The sequence below is a fragment of the Tigriopus californicus genome, chromosome 12 (assembly GCF_007210705.1).
Source record: "Tigriopus californicus strain San Diego chromosome 12, Tcal_SD_v2.1, whole genome shotgun sequence".
Classification (NCBI taxonomy): domain Eukaryota; kingdom Metazoa; phylum Arthropoda; class Copepoda; order Harpacticoida; family Harpacticidae; genus Tigriopus; species Tigriopus californicus.
Window position 1 is genome coordinate 3,993,314 of NC_081451.1, and position 21,180 is coordinate 4,014,493.

A 21,180-nucleotide genomic window follows, 5' to 3' on the forward strand; every position below is an offset into this window, starting at 1 on the left:
AACTAGATGTAACAAACGTTGCCAATATTTTTCAAGACCTTTTTATACATGATAAGTTCTAACTCAAAAATGAAATTATCAAATCTGTTTCATTTTGGAGTGATGTTTTCTCATACTGATGCTATTATCCTCAAAAAGAATTGTGCGATTTGAAACATTACTATACGAGTAACATAGAATTATGTCTGAAAATCAAGGGATTGCCAAGAATTTCCGTCCTAACTGTAGGTCTCCCTTTTCCCTTAGTCCTTGCTAAAATCCATCAATTTAATTGCTTTTACCTTCGCTCATAGGCTGGCCAATCCGTTTTCTTCACAATGTAATGTCGCATACAACCTTCATTTTCAAAGCTCTGCTCTTGGCAATGACGATGTGGAAATATTAGCTGGATTCTTGGATGATCACGATACTCCTGTCGTCTTACGGATAAGACGACTGACATAAGGTTAACAAGCCATTTTGAAGGTTGTTAGAACTATTCAAAGAAATATTGGTACATATTGGCAAATGGGAGTTTAATCTGAGCCAGAAGTCAATTCGTCAATCAGATCAGGTTCTCATCATGATTTTGTGGGGTAGAAAACTTGAAAAGACGGATTCGGGTAGTTTTCTCAAAATTGGATAAGACTTTTTGACCATCGTGATGAGAAGGGTGAGAGGAGGGGAGAGGAGACGTCCGTATCCAAGAATCAAGCTATTGTGTTCTTCGACTTCGCGCCTATTCCAAGTTCGTGCCTTTTTCTTTCCTTTTTTCGTACCTTATCTCTCCAATATTCACAGTTCACCAGAAATGAACAAATGCATGAAATAGTAAATCCCTCATTTCAAATATAAGACAAGCAAGCATCAGGTCTGTGTGTAACTCTAAATTTATGTGAAGAAAAAAAAAACTTCAATCATTTACTATTTGATTGATAGAGTTTGTTCGATCACGCACCCAAATTATATACACTGAATTTCCGGGCCGAGTTTTTTTAACATTCATTTCTCATTTCAAATGAAAGGGCACACATTTATGTTGTTTAAATCGAGAAGCAAGCATGCCTCTTTCACGGCCGGCACTAACAAGGATGCCCATGTCCACGCATTGGTGTCAATTAATGGCTTCTGCATTAGGCAAATCTTGATTCCACGCCATGCACAAAGGCGGTAATGTTGAGACAGGCCCAGATGCGATGGAACAACATAGTCTCTGTATCCTGGAAGCCAAAAAGCAACTTATGAGAATAAACAATGGGCTCAAATTGATGCATGAATTCAGGCATTGAGAACTGAATTTGCTTTATACAAGTTCCTTGCGGTGTTTTCATAAGATGTAGTTCGTTTTGAGTGAAAATGGTAATTGATGCATATTCTGGCATTGTTATGAAAATTCAAACATTGAGAAAGCATGAGTTTTTTGGGTGGTTTCCTGAAGACAGTCATTGCTTCAATTTTCAGGAGCTAACTAATTCAATATGAGTCCATAATTGGTTGGTTGGCTTTTGACATCCTTGATTCATCGATAAGTTCATTGATTAGCTATGCCTTAATCCGTACTGATCAAAACTCTTTTGCTTTTGTGGTATGAACTACTCTACCATTCTGACGTGAGGTTTGTAAACGCTCGTACTTCTGATTTATGGCTTGAATCATAACTCACTCGCTGGCTTGGATGGCATGAGTAGTCACATACAAAAAATGGGAGGGCGCGTTTTAGCGGAACCTCTGGGGGCATGTCATCCATCGACAATTAACCTCCTGTATCTATTCTGCCTACTATGTTGAAAATCCTGCAAAGAAATGTTCATTCTCAGATGACGAATTACCTCCTAAGTGCAAGGATACTTCTAAAAGGTCACCGTGACTTTAGGGAAGGTCTATTAACTTTCAGCGCCTTAGTCTCTCCCTTGAATGAGGCCTCTCGATCAACAGACAAGGAATCCGTAGATTGCTACAATTCGATCTGTCTGCTGCCTTTGACGCTCTTGATTAGTTCATTCTCATAAAAAGCTAGAGTTCTACGGCAACAAAATGGATACGGTCATTCCGGTCAACGGTGGAAATGGGGGGGGGGCAGCTTTTCCTTATTCCGAGAAATTGTGTGTGGGTTGCCCCAAAGGTCCGCCCTGCCTCCATTTTATTTCTCAAACATGTCACTCATCTTCGTTTCTGGATTGATCAGTTTTGTGGATGATTTAATGGTTGTGGTTAAAGCACCGATCCCAAAAGAAACTAGCAACGAAATTGGAAAACGTCGCCAATTTTGTGCCGCAAACAATCGGAAAGCAAAGCCTTTGAAGGCAACACTATAGGGCTAGTCAGAGAAACGACACGCACGAGATTTCTGAGATTTTTTGGCTCCATTGCGGCTGCCTGATGTTTGCGATGGAGATCGGCTTGAACACATTTTAGTTACGTAATTCTGAAAGTCAAGTTCCGAATTCAGGGAGCCAGTGCCTTGATGGCTCGTTTGTCTCCTTTGGTTGAAACTGAGTAACGCAAGAGAAGTCGATCAGCCCGACACCCTGTTGCCCAACTACCAAAATGTGTTCAAAAAGTCTCAAATGGCTTGGTTGGAGTGACTTTTCTCTGACAAGCCATCTACGCAACACTAATGTTGATATGTAGAGAGAAAGAAGACTTTCCCACGTTCCTAGACAAAATGTGGTGGATGGCCACAAAGCGTTAGACCAGCCTCAATGCAAGGTGCCTACAATCAACCTCCAAAAGGAATTTGAAATGGAACACCCTTGTCAAGTAGTTGGTGGGATAGCTAAAAGGAGGCTTGGGTTATTCATATTACTGCCTTCTAAGACCTCGCAGTTTAGTTTGAATGTCAAAGACTTGTGGGTCTGGCTGCCCAACAAGGATTTTTTATTGAAAAGAACAGGTTAATATGCACATGACTAGAAACATTGATGAGCATGAATTCAATCTACAGCAACTCCTTTACGGGATCGCAATCAGACTCCGGGTCACGGTTAGACTCCGGGTCACGGTCAGATGTCGGGTCATGGACAGACTCTGGATTATGGTGAGAGTCTGGGTCACGGTCAGACTCCCGGTAATGATCAGGCTCCCGGTCACGATCAAATTCCGGCCTCCATTAGAGACATCCAGCCTTCAGCAGTGCATTCGTCCTCTATCCAAGGAATCAAGTGATCAAGCGCCCACCAGAGGCATTTTTCCTCTAACTGAGGAATTCAGGGATCCAGCCCCCACCAGAGGCAATTTACCCCCATCCAAGGAATCTTGGGTCATGGCGACCACCAGAGGCATTCGTCTTATACTAAAGGATTAGCCCTCCCATAGGAGATTTGCTGATCAGCGCACCATAAAGGGCTCACTGACTACTGGATTGGCTCACCATTGGGCTCAAAAGTCGGCCCACCACAAGGGGATCATGGGCTGGGTGCGTCCACCATTGGGCTCTTTAATTGGCCCACTCAGAGGGCTTGTGGACTGGATCGATCCACCATTGGGCTCCCAAATCAGCCCACCGCAAGGGGTTCACAGACTGGATCTGCCCATCACTAGGCTCACAAATCGGCCCACCACAAGGTGCTCACCGACTGGATCTGCTTACCATTGAGCTCACAAATTGGCCCACCACAAAGGGCTCAAGGGCTCGATCGATCCACCATCGGCCTCAAGAATCAGCTCATCATCGGGATCGTGCTTGCTCATTATTGGGCTCACGGGTTCACAAGGCATTTGCCACCTTAGTTGCCACACGTGTCACGATCCCTGCTGTACCGTACATCCAAATATCAAATTGCTAACGAAACTTGAATATCAAATACTACCACTACTACTACTACTACTCATTTTTTTATAAGTCATCATTGCGGATTCAGATTTCTGGCAAACAAAATGGCCCTTTCAAGTACCAGAAGTAGAAAATTAAATTAGCTAAAATGTCTGAATATTTAGTAAATAAATGAAAAACTTGGCAAATGGTTCAGCGAATAAAGGTAGAAGTGTCAAACTATTTGGCAAATGAAGTTTAAAAGTCTCGGGATATTCTCCCAATAAAAAATCAATAAGTTGGGATGGCGTGTTATTTGCAGGGCTGTCCAAAAAATGCAAATGCATTATTATTCACCATCTCCAATCAATTTGTATTATTTGCAACTTCTGTGTGTTTTGAATCATTTTTTCGCTTCACCAATTTTGCTCAAAAATTGAATGTTTTCTATTTATCTTACCCCTTACTCTTGAAAAAACGCAAAAGATTAAAAATTTAAAACAAATTAGATTCTATCATTTTATGATACTTGCTTCTTGTTTCAAGTGACTTTTTCCTAAAAAGCGTGATTATCTCGCTTTTTTAAAGAGATTACGTCGTTTCAGTTTTCAAAAACAAACTGCTCCAATACTTGGGTAAAGTATTTAGAGAAGAAAGATTTATTTCGGTTCTTATGGTGTGCTAATTTGTAAGCACTACACAGTCTATGCAGGGATAAAGGTCAAACGTTTGGCCTTGAAACAAGCTTTTGTTGTTCAAAGCAAATGGAGTGTTTGTAATTTATTTATGTACCTAACAAATATTCATTGTGGCTTTGGATGCGTGGCGTACTTTAATTAAGAAATGAGACCTATTATTATGGTTCAGTAAAATAGAATATTTTAGAGACAGTTTGTGCACCCATTTTTCGATATCCTTTCGAAATTTTGTTTACTATAACATTTTCTTCTTTCGTTTATTTGCTACTGGCTCGCATAAAAAGAGTATATTGAACTAGAAATATCTGCAATTTCTTCAGAGCTTTTGTATTTTTTGCCCTTTTGTTGCATCTCTATCTGAATGGATAGCCCGGGTTGTTAAACATGGGACGTAAAGCAAATTTTAGGAAAAAGTCTACCTGCACGCTGATTTTGTGCATTTGGGTGGAGTACTCATGAAATGAACATCAATGCCACCTAGCACTATAATCCAAATGAATTTGTGTTGCAAATATCAAAAATACCATTTTTGGTGCAATCCCGTCACCACACTGAAATCATGGCTCAATATTAGACAACTGTTCTCTTCAACAAGCCGACAAGATGAAATAAATATTAAATTGTAAGTATGATTGGTGCCGGTTGCATAGACGTCAACAGCTTATTCCACTTGCCAAGCGTAATGCAGTCTTCATTGACTAGTTTGCATTATTCAAATAACTTTCATTTGATATCTCGTTGCCTCACAAATCTTATCAACTGAAGTGCGCCATAGCAAAACAACAAATCGGAAAATTAGCACGAGATCTGTACAATAAGGTAAGGGGCGAGGGCAATGTGAATTTACCTTTCTATGCTTCAGTTAATATTTCTTCCCCCATTTTCTTCATAGCCTTGCGTACAATGGAACCCTACCGCAAAGATTTGCATACAGACTAAAGCATCGCCATGAGAAAGCCAACTAAAAGCATGATGCTACAAAAGAGACTCTGGAAGTCACGACAAGTTGCGACAGATATGGGATGGGCGCTCTAGGCGCAACCATTCTCTTCTCTGTACATAATACTATGCTCCTGAATATATAGCACTCTAAGGCTTACTCTCTTCATGTCAACACTATTCATTTCTTAGTGAAACTTGAGACTAGGTAGCTAAGTCTCATGTCTTGTTCTCGTTGAACTTGATTTGAGCAACACATGCCGATCATGATCACGGTTGACCAACACAGGTTGGTTAAGCTGAAACTTTTTGAACTCGACAGAACTGATGAAACTCAACAACTTAAACAAATTTGTCCATTTTTCTAATAAAGTGGCTTACAACAAATACGCTGTCTTGGGGCCTAAAATCTTATATGGTACTTACTGCAACCCTAGTCTTCATTTCTTATGATATTGAACTGTAACAACATACAATTTGATCAAGTTGTGCTCAGTTTTACCTTGGGAGAAATTGGCTGTGTGGTGCACCGTCAAAAAGTCCGTTGCATTTGGACGGGCTATGTATTTCGACCTTCTCCGATATTCAAAGAAAGATGGCGACCTCTGCACGTACGCTTGTGTGCTTAAACTGTTCCTTAACTTCTCCTCGGTCTTTCCACCTTCTCCATCGTCCTTGGTGACTTTGCCGAACTCCTTGAAGAAAAATTTGTTGAGGAATGTGTATGCGCCGATTAATGAGGGGTTCCGATTGTTCGCTTGTTCTTTTTTATGAATTTCCTGAATCAGAGCATAAAGAGTAGTCATGCCATTCGTTGGCAGAAGGAACTCATCCACGTCCACTGTCACCAAAAACTCGAAACGGTTGATGACTCTCATCTTGCAGTCATTGATACAAGTGTGGTGAGCATTATGTAGGATATCTCTCCGGTCATATGGGAGGGTCCATCGAAATAGCGTGACCAATCCTTTGGCTGCATAGTAATTAAGAACCCTTCGAGCGTCGGTTCCAATTGAAGTATCGTAAAACACAAAGTGGGATACGCCCAAGATTTTGTACATCTCTATGAACTCAACCAAAGCAAAAGGAGAGTTCCAAAGCCCAAAAAATGGCTTAATACATGCAACAAATGTTCCATCTGAATCAGCTGGATTGGGTAAGGCCAAGTGATGTACCCTCAGTTTGGGCAAGGAGGTGTTATTTTGATCTGGAGGACGTGAACTCTTCAAGCTAACCCAATAAGCCGTTTGCCAAACTGATCGGGATATGGAAGAGAGATCACATTCAAAGAAAAAGGAGCAATTGGACGCTCCATTGGAGGGCATTTGGATCCTTATTTCACTTGGCACTGTTTTCAAAGGCTGTCCGTCCTCTTGGAATACATCGCAAAGGATATCCGAAACAAAAGGCTCATAGTTGGTGGGTGCCGCCCCCAAAACACGAATATATGGGGCGGATGCGTTCCGAATGTCCAGGAAGGCGGAAAAGGCAAAAATTCTGTAGCCCTTGATCTTTCCTCCTATCCAATCGTCTAGAGTTGGGTTTAAGTTCAACATGGGATGGGTTGAGGTTTCAGCGGTGGCTTCAGCTTCATATTCCACAGAAATTGATCCTTGTGAGGGTTCGAGATCAACATACTTCTCTTTGATTCGAAATATGTATGGTACATAATTGGATTGACTTTCCTGAAAAGGAACTGTTATCTTTTAGATTGCTGCATTACCTGAGCATTCCAAACCGAGGGGAAGTAGCTCAAGCTAGGAAATTTACGGTAAACGAAAACAATTAAGTATTTACCCTTAGTTGGGAAAGTGTGAAGTGGACAATCAAACTCAGTAATATGACAAGAAGAACGGTCTGAACAAAAGCAAGCCGCTTTCCGGAATGCATTTTATATTCGCGTGTCAATTTGGACATAACTAACCTGAAATAAACGGAAATAACTATTACTCAGAATTTGGACATTTTTACCAACAACGCATTGAGCCCCACAGGATATTTGAACAATATTTGCATCCTTAATATGTACTCGAATACACCTGAAGGGTAGATAAGGCATGACTTATATGGAAAGAAATTAGTAAAAGCATGGAATTTTTGTTTAAGTTAAGAGGAAGTCATACAAATAAAGTAGTTAATGACTTATAAAGAAGACGAGCACCACCATCGTTTGGAGGTCTTTGAAGATTGAAAAACAACAACTGGTCAGTCTAGTTCTCTTTGAACGAAGAAATGCCAGATAGCTTGCCAATTTAAGAACAAGAAAAAGTTTTTCAGTGCACCACACAAAAAATGCAACAAGTAGCCAGAGGTTGAGTCAAGTAATTTTCAATGGTTCCCTTGGAAGAACGCTCCCCTCTGTCCATAGATCTATGCCTCTGTCTCTGATTAGCTGTAGCCCGCAATTGTCATAATCGTCCCAGAGCCCCCTCATGATTAAAGAGATCAGGATATGCAGCAGGGCAGACGCATCATCCCAAGAATTCGGTTTGCCTTTGTAGCCACTTTTTGCAATTCATGCCAAACTTGAGTAGATTTTTAACCATAATAGCAACCCTGAAAGTCCAAATCTCACAATCATACCTTATGATGCACTCAAGTACAAGAAACTAACTAGGTCTGATTGAAGAGTTTTAGCGTCTTGATATTTTGATTTTCCAATGGATTTTCGAGACGTCCCAAAAAACTCACCCTTAACCTGACAACTTTGGATATGGGAGTAACTTTTAAGTGGAAAAGTATTGGACCGAGTACGCTGTTTGCGGATCACACGTCAGCGTATTTGTTCAATTATTAGTGGTAATGGAATTTCTGAAATTTGAAGGATAACTGTGACAAAGCTAATGGTTGACAATGTTGAAAACAGGATAGGAAAATGGACACTTTCAAACTTCAAATTCAAGGTTGCCAGAAAACCCGAAATTTTTGGAAGTACCTTCTGATTCTATCGTAACGTAAAATTTTTAAGTTTGAGCAAAAAGCAACCCTGGTTTGACGGAAGAAAAATCAGGGTTACATTTTGAGGCTAAATAACGGGTTTCGGACATTCCATCAGTTATGCTATATGCTATTGAAATTGTAAATTTGCTGCCCTATTTGCAACCTCCCGTGATTATTGATTTGATCCCAATCAGTAGTCCTGTTCGGGAAACAGTTTGCCAATTGTGGGAACCTTTGTCATCAAGAGAAAGTAAACATAATTGGATTTTATCAGGGAGGGAAGTTCTGGTTATAGAGCCATGTACATAGTCATAGACATATTCTGGTCAGTGAATGAGTGCCTCACGTCAGATATAGGGCTTTCTAGTAGAAAAGTACAAGCATGAAAAGCGACCCCTGACGGGCGCAGCCTCCAAGATCCAAGAAGCCAAAATTTAATACAATGCAAAATACCAATTTTAGGTGACAATGCGTGCTCTAATCCTGCCGACGACTTTTTTCAAAAGGAGAGCCAATGTCATGTAGATTCTTGTTTGAGTGGTTTTTCTTCTTACATTTCCGTTTAAATTTGGAGTAATTCAAGAAGTATTTTCAGATATCGACGGAAAGTCCAAATAAATCTCCCAACTCAACCGGCGTTGTCAATAAATGGATGTCTGGCAAACGAAAAGGTTTGCCAATGAAGACTTCAGCTTGGAGTTGACATAAAATAAAAGTAACTAACAAAGTCAATATCATCAAATACATGTAAACCATGATTTGGGCAATTTTCTCAAAAGCTCAGTGCTAAGCATCTACATTTACTCGACCAATCAGGCCGATCATGACCAATCCAAAATGGCCTCACTTGAAATTAATTTTTGAAGTTGGGTGATTTACTTGGACTTTCCGTTGATATCTGAAAATACTCCATGAATTACTCCAAATTCAAACAAAAAAGTAAGAAAAAAACACCGGAGCAAGAATTTACATGACATTGGCTCTCCTTTTGGAAAAAGTCGTCGGCAGGATTAGAGCACGCATTGTCACCTAAAACTGGTTCCGATTATTTTCCATTGTTATAGAATTTGCCTTCTTGGATCTTGGAGGCTGCGCCTGTCAGGGGTCACTTTTCATGCTTGTACTCTTCTACTAGAGAGCCCTAGTGAGATAGACTGCTCTGGAAAGAAGAGAACGGTTGAAAGACGTTCATATGGGCAGAAAAAGGAGCAACGACAAATCAACACTTAAATGGTCGGAGATGGATAGGGATCTAGAAGAACACTTCATTTATTACAGAAAGGGAAGCCTCAGTGTCGTATAAACTATCAACAATACACCCACCGAGAGTCTAGATCTAAATTCTTTTACCTTTAAATTCTGAACTAGTGCCCCTTTTCACAAATCGTTTGTTCCCCCTTCATAGTACCAAGGACCACAAAAATTCTTCTAAAGTTGCCCAAAATAATTAGCGATGTTCGGGAAAAATCTTAAGGTAATGGTAAAGGGAAATGCGTGGTAGGAAACTTCATTCACGGATGTCGAATGGTGTTCGTCGTCTTCTTCAATGGTTGAGGGACAAAAGCAACATCGTTCTTGGCAAGGACATTTGGACTCCTGGCAATTCAGATTGATGATGAGTAATGCAGCTTGAATATTTCTGCATGAAAGTTTGCAATAGGACATGCTCACGGGGGTCTTTGTTTACCCCTTTGCACTTGAGAGCCCCCTTTTGACTTACGTACGGATGTGTCGAAGTTTTGGCTATGGCATAAGTCAATAACAATAGCGTCGAAATTAGCGGACCTGCTACACACAAAAAACAAAGGATAGAGGTGGAAGCGATAAAAAGGTAAAACTTTAAGCTCACTTTGAGACAGAAGTTTAATTGTTGGTTGAAAAAGCCGTGGCATTTTTACGGTTGACACATCCCTACATATCCGAAAGATGGCGCTTGAGCGCAAAGGGGTACAAAAAACCAATTAAACTGAGGCTGCGATCGTATCCTATTGGCAGACAATACTTTTCACTGAAAGCTTGCACCACCCCAGATAAAGTTAAAAGATCGCAATTGGTACATAGAAGCATCTTAGAAACATCTTATCTGGATTCTCCGCAATTATGGGTTGTCCCCTAGAAGTAGCTGATCCGGGTTCGCCGAGCAACTCAGATTGTGGGAACAATTTTATCTTGGATTCATTTTCAATCTTCATCGAAATCTCATCCTGTCTCTATAAGGTAGCACTAATTTATAAAGCACCATGCATCACCTCCTAGACTTAGTGATCACACTTTCCACAAAAGCGGCAACCAGAGTTGGTTTAAACTATAGGTGTACATTAAAGCACGTCTTAAGTCTCATGGACTAACGGTACATGTATGGGTGGAAAAAAGGACAATCTACCTTCAAACATCCCTTCTTCCCAGTGTACTTCTCAAGGCCGAACTTGAGAAGCTGCTGGCACCATTTAGGGAGGTCAAACTGACAGCCTTGTCCTTCTTCAGGACAAGGCTGCTTCCGGTAAACAGGAAAGACTGTTTTCTCTACAAGTGCCTTTTCTTGCTCTATTTCAAGAGGAGGTGCTACTTCAACCTCTACATTGGCCAAACCAGTCGACTTCTCAACCATTGGGTGAGCCTGTTGTTCAAGCAGCACCCTGGTCTGATTGACCCAGACAGCTAAAGCCTCAATATTAAAAGGCTTATTTATTACAGAAGGACCTTCTTCAGGACAAGGCTGCTTCCGGTAAACAGGACAGCCTGTTTTCTCTACAACTGTCTTTTCTTGCTCTATTTCAAGAGGAGGTACTACTCCAATCTCTACATTGGCCAAACCAGTAGACTTCTCAACCATTGGGTGAGCCTGCTGTTCAAGCAGCGCCCTGGTCTGACTGACCCAGACAGCTAAAGCCTCTATATTAAAAGGCTTATTGATTACGGAAGGATCCTTCCCTGCTAAGACCAAGTCCAAACATTGTCTAGCTTCTTTGCTGACTTTTCCAAAAGTCGAGGCCATTTGATGCGAGCAATCACGTTTGTCCGATCATTTTTCGACGGTCTTGAAACTCCATCACCCAAACTCCACAATCGAGCTCTTTTGCTTATTTTACGCGCCCAAGTCAAAAGCAGAAGCCTCATTGTTTGATCTGTGCGATTCTTTGACTCTACAAGAGTGTGAGTTGTTTGAAGAAGAAGCGCTGAGGGCTAACTCTGTACAAGTCGATTGTCCAGCCGCATCTTGAATTTGCCTCAGCCATTTGGGCTCCAATGAGTTCAGCAGGTTTGCAAAAGGTCGAACAAGTCCAAAGATGTTTCACTAGGAACACCACAGGATTGAGAGAGCTCTCATATTGGGAGAGGCTAAAAAAGTTGGGACTGTACAGTGTTCAGAGAAGGTACGAAAGGTATCTGATACTGTACGTCTTCAAAAGTATCCATGAGCTTTGTCCCAACCCAGGATTTAGGGTCAATGGTAGTGACCGCAGAGGCTTAATGTGCGTTTTGAGAGCACCTTCAAGCCTTCGAGAATCCGGCTAGTTCGAACAATGAAGTCCACGTCTCTTCTTTCTCGGGCTCCTTCATTGTTTAATTTGCTTCCCTCGATATTCGTAGGGAATACGTAGGCCTTGTTGATCCAGTAACATCTTCTAAGTCAGACTTGGACAAATTTTTAGATAGCATACCAGATCAACCCTACATTCAAGGACTAGCTCGGTCTGCCAGCTCAAATTCGTTGGTAGACCAAATATCATATAAAAATTTAAAGTAACAAATAAACGGATTATGTCTATTCATTTTAATAGTACTGGGAATTACATTCCCTGTGAGCGTTAGAAAAGCCCGTGAAAAACCAAACCAAACCAAAAAAAAAAAATCTTCTTCAGGACAACTTAAAACGGGAAACCAGGTAAAAGGCATCGGCAATGATGGGGGTCTTTCCAGGAATCCATTTTAACTCAAATGTGAATCCAGAAATCGACCTTAAAATACGTTGAAGGCGGGGATTCTCAATTGCGGATGAGTTTGCACCATTGAAGATTCCGAGTAACGGTATATGATCCTTCATCACCCCAAAATTGACTCCCACTAAATATAATCGACATTTAATCATGGCCCATGCAATGGCCATGGCTTCTAGTTCACAAACAGCATAACGGCGTTCAGCGGAGAATACCGCCCGTGAACTGCATTGGATAAGAACTATCCTGCCATAATCCGTGATTTGGATCGAAGTATATCCCAAACCCTTCAATCTTGACGCATCGGTCAATAGAGAAGTGTTGAGGACGGGATTGAAATGGGCTAGGACTAAAAGGCCCTTTCATGTTCCGGGAGCCACTGCAATTTAACCCGAGTACTAAGGAGAGGGCAAAGAGGTTCGAGAATATAAGCTAGATTTGGCACAAACTGGCCCAATTGATTGGCTAATCCGCAGAACGATCTAAAGCCTGTGATGTTAGAAGGGACGGGGAATTTTGAAATTGCCATGTATTTTTCAGGATTTGGATGCACGCCCCTCTCATTAATAGAAAACCCGGCAAAGCTAATTTCAGGTCCACATTAAACTTTATGGACCTTAAACAGATTTTTTAAAACAAGTACACAAGTATATAAGCTGTCAACATCAAGAAAGTCAGTGATGCCATTTTGACAGTTTGTTGCTAGCCTAACTTAACCTGACCTAACCTAGCCTTTCGGTTGCAAGAGCCATGGGCCTCTCCCGACACGTTCAGGCCCATGGGGGCAAGACAGTATCGATAGCGGCCAAAAGGAGTGAGAAAGGTGGTCAAGTCTCCACAATCGTTAGCCAGAGGAATTTGCCAGTAACCTTTTTGTGCATCTAGCGGTTCAAAGAACTTGGCCGATGGAGGTATGGAAGAAGCCTCTTCCGTGGGTGTTGAAAAGGGGTGGACTGGCCGACGTACGAAGCGTTTGAGAGCCGTGAAATCCGTGACCAAACGAATACCAGCGCCATTAGGTTTGAGGAGCAATATCGCCGGGCTAGTCCACGAGCTTGGCCAAGACACTGGCTCAATGATGCCAGCCTTATGTTGCTTGTCTACCTCCATTTCTGCATCAGATGCCAAGGCAAAGGGCACACGTCGAGCTACCAAAATGCTGGTTGGTTAGATATCACAATCGGAGCATAGATGAATTTTCATCAGAGGGCCCTTCATGGGAGGAAGAATATCCTCATTGTTAAATACGTCCGAAAATCTTTGAAAAACTGGATGAAGGGTATCAGTCAAGGAAATCGGATCTTCGTGAGGGCTCTGGTCCTCGCAAATTGATAAAGATTTTATTTTTTCTGGGGGATTAGGAAAATTTGGCGGAATAATGCCAAGATCCATCAAATTACGCAATGACAAATGTCACCAAACGTGTGCAAGGAATGTTGATTGCGTTTGCAGCCTTTATGTTGCAACGACGATCTTCTATTGGAATTTTGTACTTCCAGACCAAGTCTTGAGCAATGATGGGTTCAGATACACCGGTATCTGGCAGAGCATCGACGCAAAATGAATCCCACCAACGTGGGGAGTAATATGGATGGTCACTAAAGGTGTTTTCGTAGAAAGAGAGTTGACTTGAACAACCATGCATGAAGCATTTCCCTTGGATGATGAAGAAGAAGAAGGGTATTGACGAGGACGTGAGTCCGGTCGTGATGAACTCTGATTATTGTCATGGAATCAATATTTTGGATAAGGATGAGATGAGAAGCAGACCCAGTTTTGAAGCAAACAGATGATAAGTGACCCATAGTTATGCATCTATAACACTGTAAGTTTTGAGAGAAACATTCGCCAATTTTGACATGTTTCTCAGGTGGACCATCGCATCGAAAACATTTACCCTTGAGACTTTGGAAAGTTGGCTCGTTTGAACTTGAGTGATTAAAGGTTGAAACGGCGGACACAGATATTTCTGAGTCATTAGCATTCAATGATCTCTCGACATTTGAGGCAGATTGCCATGCTGATGCTATGGCGCATCTCCTCACGTGTGCTCACTCCACGACGAAGAAATTCTTCCCAAAGTTGTTTGTCTCACGTACCAATGATAATCCGCATGGAATAGAAATCATCACCCGAAAAGGAGCCCAACTCAGCTTCATTTCCCTCGATCTGCAGCCTGAGATACCAGTCAGTGAACAGCTCTCCAGGGCGCTGGTTACACCTAAAGAATTTGTATCTCCTTGTGAGAAGAGGGGTTTCTTGAAGAAATGTTTGACGAATATCATCAACACATTCTTGAATGGATTTCGAAGGAGAAGAAACTCTTATGGACATTTGGTGCTGAAGTTTCAAATCAACGCAAGCTCGTAAATATCCTTTCTGTTCATCCAGAGAAAAATCTACCATGTTATTCGAAGAAAAATACAAATCGAAGTTCTCGCGCCATGCCCGAAATTGTTGCCATCTCATCTTCAAGTTTCTCCAATCCATCCTCTGGGATTAGCGAGTATGCGAACGTTAGAGAATCCTCAGCCTTTAATCGAGCCTCGTCCTTTCGAGTCTGGAGGATCCGGGCTCGTTGCATTAGTCCCAATGGAACGGGGTCCGGAAAATTTGACAGAAAATGATTCACGGAAGCAATTGTACTGGCCCGTATAGGCTCGAAAGGAAGCAACGGACGAATTCGAGGTCGCCATTGAAAACTGAATAAGTCGAAGTAGAAATCGAATTAATAAATTGTTGCACGGTGTGTCAATCCTGCCAGCTGCGCCATGTTCTATTTCGAAACTTTCTTGCTCATTCATGTCGATAGTAATTGACAACAATTCAGAGATTGGGAGTCAGATGACGCAGATCATAACAAAGGAGACTGTCGGTTGTACTACAGCACTGTCAAGAGCATTGCATTACCTTATCAAAGGCAAAGATCCATGTGGGAAACGAGGTCAAATTTGCTGGGTTTGTCATACATGCCAATGGCGTTCGACATGATCCAGACAAATCTGCGGCCATATCAAAATTTCCTACACCATTGGATATCACCGATCTGTGATCATTCTTTGGTCTGGCCAACCAACTGGGTCAATTTGTTCTCGGTTTGGCTCACGTTTCGGAACATTTACGCCCACTCCTCAGATCCAAGACTCAATTTCAGTGGCTCCCAGAGCATAATAGATTCTCCAAGGCAAAAGTGATCCTCTCTGAACCAGAGGGTCCACTTATCGCCCTTTGATCCTTCATTGCAACGTCCCTTCTCACTGATGCTTCCAGGCTGAAGGACCTTGGTTTTGCCCTAATCCAGACCTCTACCCAGGGACGCATTCAACTGATTCAATGCGTATCAAGGACTATCGCTTTGGCTGAAGCCGAAATGCAATGTGTGAGCTTGAAGCCCCAGCAATTAAGTAGACTATTTTGAAGTGCCGTTCCTACCTCGAAGGGATCTCATTCAAGGTTTTCACCGATCACAAGCCATTGCCAGGCTTGTTTGATTGCTCTGATAAATCTGACATCGAAAATTCACGGCGGCAACGATGGATTAGCACTAAATCTGGATTCGCATGTAAGATTGAATGGATTCCAGGCAAGAAGCATTGGATAGTAGATGCTCTGTCTCGTGGTCCTTTATTCGACCCGTCGTCAAATGCCAGTGATGTTGAGGATGAGCCATTTGTGAACAACGTACAGGTTTGCCAAATCACGGGAGAATTGGACCAGAATCTAGGCTTCATGTCAAGGGCTGACATAGAGGATCCGTTGTATGAAGAAGTGGATCAAACTTTGTTACAAGGCAAGGATCTGCGAGCACTCCCTTCGTCACATACGGCTTTGGCTTACAAGAATTATTGGGATGGGCTATCTTATGATGAAGATTATCGAGTCATTCTGTACAATGCTCGTGTGGTGGTTCCTTTGGCCGCTCGGAAGACGATCCTAGTCGTCCTACATCAATCCCATCAGGGTGTAAGAAAGATCAGGGCTGCTGCCCGTGTGAGATGCTTTTGGCCAGGAATGAGCAACGAGATCCCCCTCCAAATTCAAAATTGTCGGTTGTGCCAAAAAATTCGTTCCACTCAACCAATGGAAACGATTCAGAAATCTGAGTCCTCCAGACCATTCGAAAGCATTTCAGTCGACCCTTTTCAAGCGGCCGGAAAGGAATATATGGTTTTGGTTGATCGGTTTTCAAACTGGCTGGCTGTCTTGGCTTTGAAAGCTCTGGACACTAAAGCATTAACAAGGCATCTTTTGTAGAGGGCTATTTTAGTGGTGGGGGCCTTTAGCTCTGACTCTTCTTGCTTTACCTTATACTTCATGTACTCGATCTCGTCAACCTTGGCTGGCGCCTCGAGTCCCTCTACGGTCGCCGCGATCTCCTTGTACAAGGTAGAGGCCTGGGCATTGCAGGGCTTGGTATTTGTGTTGATTGGCTTGATGATGTCATGGCACCTGTGGACGGGCGGAAAATCATTGTGGTGGATGCCTAAGGCTTTCAGGTCCAAGCACCCAATGAGGGCTGGGCCTGGGATGCCTGGTACAACAGGGTCAAGAGTTATAGGAGAGCCCACGGCCATGGAAACTGGCAGGGAGAGCATGCCAAGGTTGGTGATTGGCGGGCCGTTTGCGGCAATGAGCCGCGTGGACGACGGGGCAAGCGGGATGGTGGAGGGAACCTCCCTCTGTAGGATGACGGACCACGCTGCACCAGAGTCAGGAACAGCCATTAGCTCAAAGAGCTCACTGTTGGAGACTGGGGGACGGGAGACGGTGTTGATGAGCATGGACCTCAACACCCAATTGATTCGGCTAAAGGAGGGGCTCTGAGCGTCCTTGTTGGCGTTGTAACGGCGCCCAAACGCCGAATTGTGGCACTGGGGCTAGCGTTTGCGTCCGCAATCTCTGGTGGGAGACCGAGAGGTAGGCTCCCGTCGAGGGGAGTGGCATACCACATGGATGTGGTCCACTCTCCCGCATTTAAAACAGAGCTTCTCACAAAGCGGGCAAGCTGGCCCCTGATGGCGTTGGGACCAAAACCCACAACAAGCAGCCTCCATTGCGGCAATGATGTCCTCAATGGTCTCCTTGGTGGCCACCACGTTGACGGGGACGATGGCAGGCGTGGCAGCCTCGGCGGCCATGGCCTCAAAGGCCGTGGTGGCGGCGTGTAGCTTCTACTCTCAGCTTCTTAAAGAGAGCCGTCTTAGTCTGGCATCCCATCAAGATGAAGAACATTTCAAGGCCCTCTCTCGTCATCTCTCACAACTTGGTTGCAAAGGCGATCCTGTTGAAGGCGGCCATGTAGTAGGAGAAGCTTCTGCCGTTCTTCTTGTGGGCAAGTAACTCACAGTGCTGGTAAAAGAGGGGATATAACGTCAGGAAATGGCTCTCCAACCGGGTCTTTGGTGACATTCTTCACAATGTCGCACGAGTCAAGGGAGAGGCATGACCTCAGGACACCTATCCGTGTGGCATCCGTGGCCGTATCCAGGTGGGACGCTCCGGCGTATTCGTCAAAGTGCCTCATCCACGGCTGTAGTTCAAGGGGCGTGGAGGACGCTGACAGGGTTGCTGGTTTTACGGAGACAACCAGCCTGAACTGGGGCGGCCTGGGGGCGGCTTGTGGCACCGGCGTAGTGGAGGCAGGGGCCGTGGAAGGTGTGTTTAGAAGGGTGAATTCTATGTCGAGGATCTCTGCATCTACCAGCTTGAAGTCTGCCTCCATTCGGATGGACCTCTCTGTATATTTCATGATGGCCGCCTTGGTGGGGTTGGTCCTCTCTGTTGGGTCATCACTGAGGTAGCTATACCCTTCCACTTCAAACGTCTTCCTGTCGGCCTCTAGCTCGTTGTACTTGGCTTGGAGGTTGGTTGTGTCGCCCTGTGGCGTGTTGGCGACCCTGAGTAGCGTGCCTTGGGTCAGGATAGCGGTCTTGGACGAGGCAAGCGCGCATGACATGGTGGAACAGTTGTGAAAGATCACAAGGTGACGGGGGTCACGGGCTCGCGTGGGGTCGTGAGATGGGCCATGAAATGCTCCATGGATGGGCGTCCATGGCGGTGGGGAGCTCGGCGAGGATTGGGCCGGTTTTGTTTGGGGCGTAGTTCGACTAGTGCTCCATGTTATGCAGTATGCCGAAGGAAAAGGAGGGATGGTGTCTTCTGCTTTAGATTAAAAAGTCCATCCCAATATGTTAATGCAATATTTCACATGAAGCTCATCTGCATCTTTTCGATCTTGTTTAGACCTGCTACGGTCATTAGAGCCCAAGTGGGATGCGTACTCCAAGAGCAACTAAAAGATTGATTTATATAACATTTTCATAGTAAATGGGTCTCAAGATTTGAAGTATGGCCGTTACATGTCTTTCGTTTTTTGGGTCAGCTGATGTTGTTTACATTTGCATGTATTTCTCTTTAGTGCCTTGTATTAGAAGAGTACGACAGTGAGTTCAGCGCACCACTGCGGCAGAATTTTGAACCTTCAATTCCGTTCCAAAACACCGAGTTTAAATGCGTCCCAGTCCCACACCAAACTCGTTTTTTCTTAATGTTATTGCTTTAAAGGTTAGTTTTAAGGTTGAAGTTGCATTTCAGACATCCTTAAACGTAAGTTAATGTTTTAAACACCACTTTATGCGCCACTTTGTCCATTTTCTGGGGAAAAAGTGCATAATCCGAATTTGGTGTTGCTGTGATTGCAGGTAATGATGCCTAAAGAGTAACTTCAGCCTTATAACTAACCAATAAGGGATAAACATTTAACAAGATGCGTTTGGTTTGGACCTGGGACGCATTTAAACTCATTGTTTTGGAACGGAATTGAAGGTTCAAAATTTCACCGCGACGGTGCGCTGAACTCACTGTCGCACTCTTCTAACACAGGGCACTAGTTCTCTTGTGTTCTCTCTTGTAATTCCTTCAAAGTCGAATTTTACAACCAATTTCTGCCAAGTGGTCAAAAATGGCTTTTAATAATTTCCAATTAAAGTAATATTCTTGTTGGCAAAAATCCACTTTGAAGGAATTTCTGCCACTTTCTGCCACCATTTTCTGCCACTTGGTCAAAAATGGCTTTTGATGATTTCTCATCCCTGTCCGTCACACCATCGGAGCCAGAAGCAGGGATGAAAAATCATTAAAAGCCATTTTTGACAACTTTGATGGGAAATTATTAAAAGCCATTTTTGACCACCTGGCAGAAATTGGTGGCTGAAAGTGGCAGAAATTCCTTCAAAGTTGAATTTTGCCATCGCTCTCCAGAAGCGCTACTTAATTTGAGACCATTTTCTACCACCTGGCAGCAGCGATGGAAAAAATAGGGATTGATCGAATTCCTTCCACTTTCTGCCACAAGTGGTAGTAAATGTCAGAAAGTGGTAGAAAGCGGCAGAAAGCGGCAGAAAGTGGCAAAAATGGCAGAAAATGCAGGAAGGTGGTCAAAAATAGCCGCCGGTGGTTAGAATGACCGATCTGGATTTTAAAAGGTGTCAAAGACAAGAAAGATCATAGGTTTGGATGAGTGTTTCATGCGTCCTTTGCTAAACGGAAATTGCAATCGCTGTCGCAAATTGTAATTGTAGTTGATCTAAGATCGATTTGAAATCTAAGATGTGAGTGCGACTACAACATAAAGTGACGAGTTGATGACATCTGATGTCTTTTTCATTGATCGACAATTTCATTATCCTGGTTTCTTGTGTGGCGTTTTCCCGGGTTATAATGAAGCAAAATAAATTTATATTTCCTCGTACTTACCATGCTTAATTAAATTACTGAATCGCCAACATTGTTCAAATTGAACATCTAATTTCCATTAACTATGTGAATGCTGTTGTCATTGAGATATTTCCTACATGGCAACTACTTTTTCAACAGGCTCAAACTGAAAAATGTTTGTGATATGGCTAACAATTTACGTAATTATACGTATCTAGTGTAGATGCACCATTGACCTAGATTCTGCTCGACTTTCTTCCAACCAAGGAAGCTATCCTTGGTGAACAAAAACTGACCCTACATGAATATTCGAGAATTTCAACATATGAAAATTCCATGAAATGGGTGCATATTCCAGAATCCAATTTTGTAGTGAAATTTGCAATTGAACTAAAAAAGTAAGAATCAGAAACTAAAAACATTGGCTGTAATAATACTCCTGAAACAAAAATACATGAAATATCCTAAATAGGGATAAAGTTGATAATGAAGGAAAATATAGGCTACATGGAAATAGAAATCACATATAATTAAATGATGAACAATTGCAATATCAGAGATCGGAAGTACAGAAATTTAAAATAAGTCAAAATACTAACCTCAAACAGCCACGCGACCACTTTGACAGCACAAAAACTCAGCCTAGTTGTGACATCAAGATTGGGACCAACCTTACTGGCGACTGCTAGAAAGTCTAAATTCAAAAAATGTTACTTCAGCAACAGATGCTCCGCTTCAGGTTCTCCTAGTCAAGCACTTGAGCACTTGAGGAACGGATTCTCCTCTTATTCAGGCTGGCTCCTACACTGCTCACCTATATTAGCCAGCTCTTATTCAATCTAGCTATCCAAACATTTCCGAAATTGATTGACAAACTACCGTTTAGATCAATCTACAGTTACCAACTTAAAGGAAAGCAATAGAAGCTGGGATGAGATTCCGTGATCGGATTAAGCCTCTCATTTCATATTGTCACTTGTCACAAGTCTTGCATTTCCAGCTTTGGTTATTGGACCGAAAAAGTGAGACTCTTGCATGAGAATGATGAAACGGGTCTCCAAGACTGATGAGTCACTGAGGAATTTTCATATTGACTCCCTTATGGTCCCCATTCCTCCACCGGGATGAGAGGTAGATGTCATCTTTTAGCCCTCCATATCATTTCCATTTATTGACTCTCTCTACCCCTTCGCTCAATACTCTCCTTAGTTCCATTCTC

At 42.8% G+C, this 21,180-nt stretch overlaps 1 protein-coding gene across 3 annotated transcripts; it reads right to left on the reverse strand.

Moving 5' to 3' along the window:
- Positions 1 to 553: 553 nt before the first annotated feature.
- LOC131891910 (beta-1,4-galactosyltransferase galt-1-like) lies at positions 554 to 20,789 on the reverse strand. 3 transcript variants are annotated; one of them, XM_059241602.1, is made up of 5 exons: positions 20,561 to 20,789; positions 8,059 to 8,178; positions 7,165 to 7,291; positions 5,870 to 7,052; positions 554 to 1,199 (listed from the first exon to the last, which is right to left on the reverse strand). In XM_059241602.1, exons 3-5 carry the CDS (start codon positions 7,282 to 7,284, stop codon positions 994 to 996), a joined length of 1,509 nt encoding a protein of 502 aa, XP_059097585.1. In that variant the 5' UTR covers positions 7,285 to 7,291; positions 8,059 to 8,178; positions 20,561 to 20,789; the 3' UTR covers positions 554 to 993. The 3 variants fall into 3 exon arrangements, with proteins under 3 accessions (XP_059097585.1, XP_059097584.1, XP_059097586.1); XM_059241601.1 differs by lacking the exon at positions 8,059 to 8,178; XM_059241603.1 differs by lacking the exons at positions 8,059 to 8,178; positions 20,561 to 20,789 and adding an exon at positions 15,678 to 15,869.
- Positions 20,790 to 21,180: the final 391 nt, after the last annotated feature.